The 2500-nt window shown below is 34.5% G+C and overlaps 2 protein-coding genes across 2 annotated transcripts in view; one reads left to right on the plus strand and one right to left on the minus strand.

Moving 5' to 3' along the window:
* The window catches only part of LOC113817050 (tetranectin), a 26035-nt gene that overhangs the window by 9042 nt on the left and 14493 nt on the right, over positions 1-2500 (plus strand). The gene's annotated exons all lie outside the window — the stretch shown is intronic.
* The window catches only part of LOC138866242 (uncharacterized), a 3447-nt gene continuing 2625 nt past the window's right edge, over positions 1679-2500 (minus strand). The window contains exon 6 of the mRNA XM_070138613.1: positions 1679-2020. Within this exon, the coding sequence (XP_069994714.1) occupies positions 1900-2020 (121 nt within the window). The 3' untranslated portion in view covers positions 1679-1899. The remainder of the gene's footprint in view (positions 2021-2500) is intronic.

Consider the following 2500-nt stretch of genomic DNA (forward strand, 5'->3'; position numbering starts at 1 on the left):
ATGATGGTCGCCATCATAATCACTCATGTAAATTCATGTAGCTAAAAACAAGAGAAAAGTACATAAGAAATAATGGTATAAAAGACCCAAGCAACGTAGAAAGCAGGACGCAGGTATTGTGCGTGCTGTAGTGCCCATGTTGTCTATATGTATAAACACGCCCTCCTTTCGCACGCCCATTTCACAGCACCCCAGGGACCCCTACGCTAAACTGCTGTCCCTTGCACCAGACCTACTACTGTTGCCAGGCATATAATGCACTATATACCTTTACACATGTACCCTATACAATTAGACCAGTCCACACGTACCATGCCTTCTGCCCAACACGTCACCGGATGTGACATTCCATAGGCCTTCCCTCCTTGTGTTTACACAAACACATTCTTTTCTCTTTTTAGTCTCGCTCCTTACATGGCGCGATTGCCTTACCAACTTCTCGATTAAAGCTGTATAAAGAGACAGACAGCGTCCGGCATACTGATCGGTGGAGACTTCTCTGTCCCTCAGCTGTACCATTCTCTCACCTCAATAAAGTTCTGCTGCTGATCACGGTCTGCTTTCCTCGACGCAACATTGCTGCCTCGTGCCAGACGCGACTGTCTGCACACAACCGCTCATCGGCCTCGTTACACACACGCACATATACATATATGCATAATCGTTAATCGTCAGATTATCAACAGAAACTAATAATCTCAGTAAAGCCATTCTGGATTTATTTTCAAGTTTGTGGGATAAAGAATGCAGCAAAGGCATTGATATATATATATGCATATATATATATATATATATATATATATATATATATATATATATATATATATATATATATATATGTATATATATATATATATGTATATATATATACATATATATATATATATATATATATATATATATATATATATATATATATATATATATATATATATATATATATATCAAAGAGCAAGGATTATCTGCTATCGCATAGTTACATTTTAATAAATGCCTTAACCTAGCAAAAGATTCACCCAACACGAATCTACCAATATCGCCCATTCTTAAACTCTCCCTCCTCAAAGTTTACTTCCTCGGCCAACGGGAATATCTCTACTTACTTCCCCACCGAACCCAGCTCGTCAACATCAGTGGTGGATATCTGCTATATAAGTCTAATGACACGTCAGATAAAAGCTGATTATAAAAGTTGTATGTGATAAATATGCGCGTGAGAAATTTGTGCAATTAATAATGATTTTCTTTGTTGTATAATTGGATCAGTCAATTTCCGAAATTGCCATGAGGATCTCTACTGTAGTATGTAATTTTGTTGTACTCTGATACGTAGCATCCTTAACTAATTCTAGTTGCGATTTACGAAAAAGCAGATATCCACCACTGATGTTGATAAGCTGGGTTATATATGGAGGGTACCTATGGATGTATATAAATGTATGTATTTCTTTTCTATTTAGTTAGATTAATAAAAGATGATATTTCTTGGTATATTTTTAATATTTATTACCATCCATGTTAACGTAAATGTAAATGCATGTGTATATATGTATATATATATATATATATATATATATATATATATATATATATATATATATATATATACATATATATATGTGTCTGCGTGTATATGTGTATGTGTGTATGTGTGTGTGTGTGTGAACACGTATGCATGTATATATCATGTATATAGATATAGATAACATATTTATAGGCTTATGATATGCAGTATGTAGATATATTTATATCCATACGCATACTTACATAACCTATTGTCATTCAGAATTACGATGACAATGAGAAAAATAACAAAAGACAACAACCAATGATCTTAACAACAACAACCAACCATATTACTTCTATTATCAAATGTCTCCTTTATCGAAGCCATCAGACTCATTTCTGGCAGAGAGGAGCAGCTTTGTAAGAACAACCTACATCAAATGTGTAATACCGATCTGCCTGCCACAGAAGTGCGCAGTTTACGCCTGGACCTTCGCTGGGCGATGCTTTGAACCTGCAAACGCGAGAGGGACAGGTAAGTATACGTATGTATTTACATATATGTAATGCATTTATATGCAAATGTTTATTTATACATATATACATATATAATGCATATGTATATATATGTGTGTGTGTCTGTGTATGGATGTGTGTCTCTGTGTGTGTCGATGTGTATCGGTTTTTGTATGAATTTGTATATATTGACGCACACATCCGTTCATATATATATATATATATATATATATATAGATATATATATATATATATATATATATGTGTGTGTGTGTGTGTGTGTGTGTGTGTGTGTGTGTGTGTGTGTGTGTGTGTGTGTGAGTGCGTGTGTGTGTGTGTGTACATGAGAAGTAGTTGGCTACTTTCTTTTAACCATATATCAATTATTTTACGTTGTATGGAAGTTCTTAAACGCTTCACGAATCAAAGAATATGTCGCAAAGTGTCTCCGCCAATAATTAGCCGTCAACATAATGAG

The sequence above is a fragment of the Penaeus vannamei genome, chromosome 24 (genome assembly GCF_042767895.1).
Source record: "Penaeus vannamei isolate JL-2024 chromosome 24, ASM4276789v1, whole genome shotgun sequence".
Taxonomy (NCBI): domain Eukaryota; kingdom Metazoa; phylum Arthropoda; class Malacostraca; order Decapoda; family Penaeidae; genus Penaeus; species Penaeus vannamei.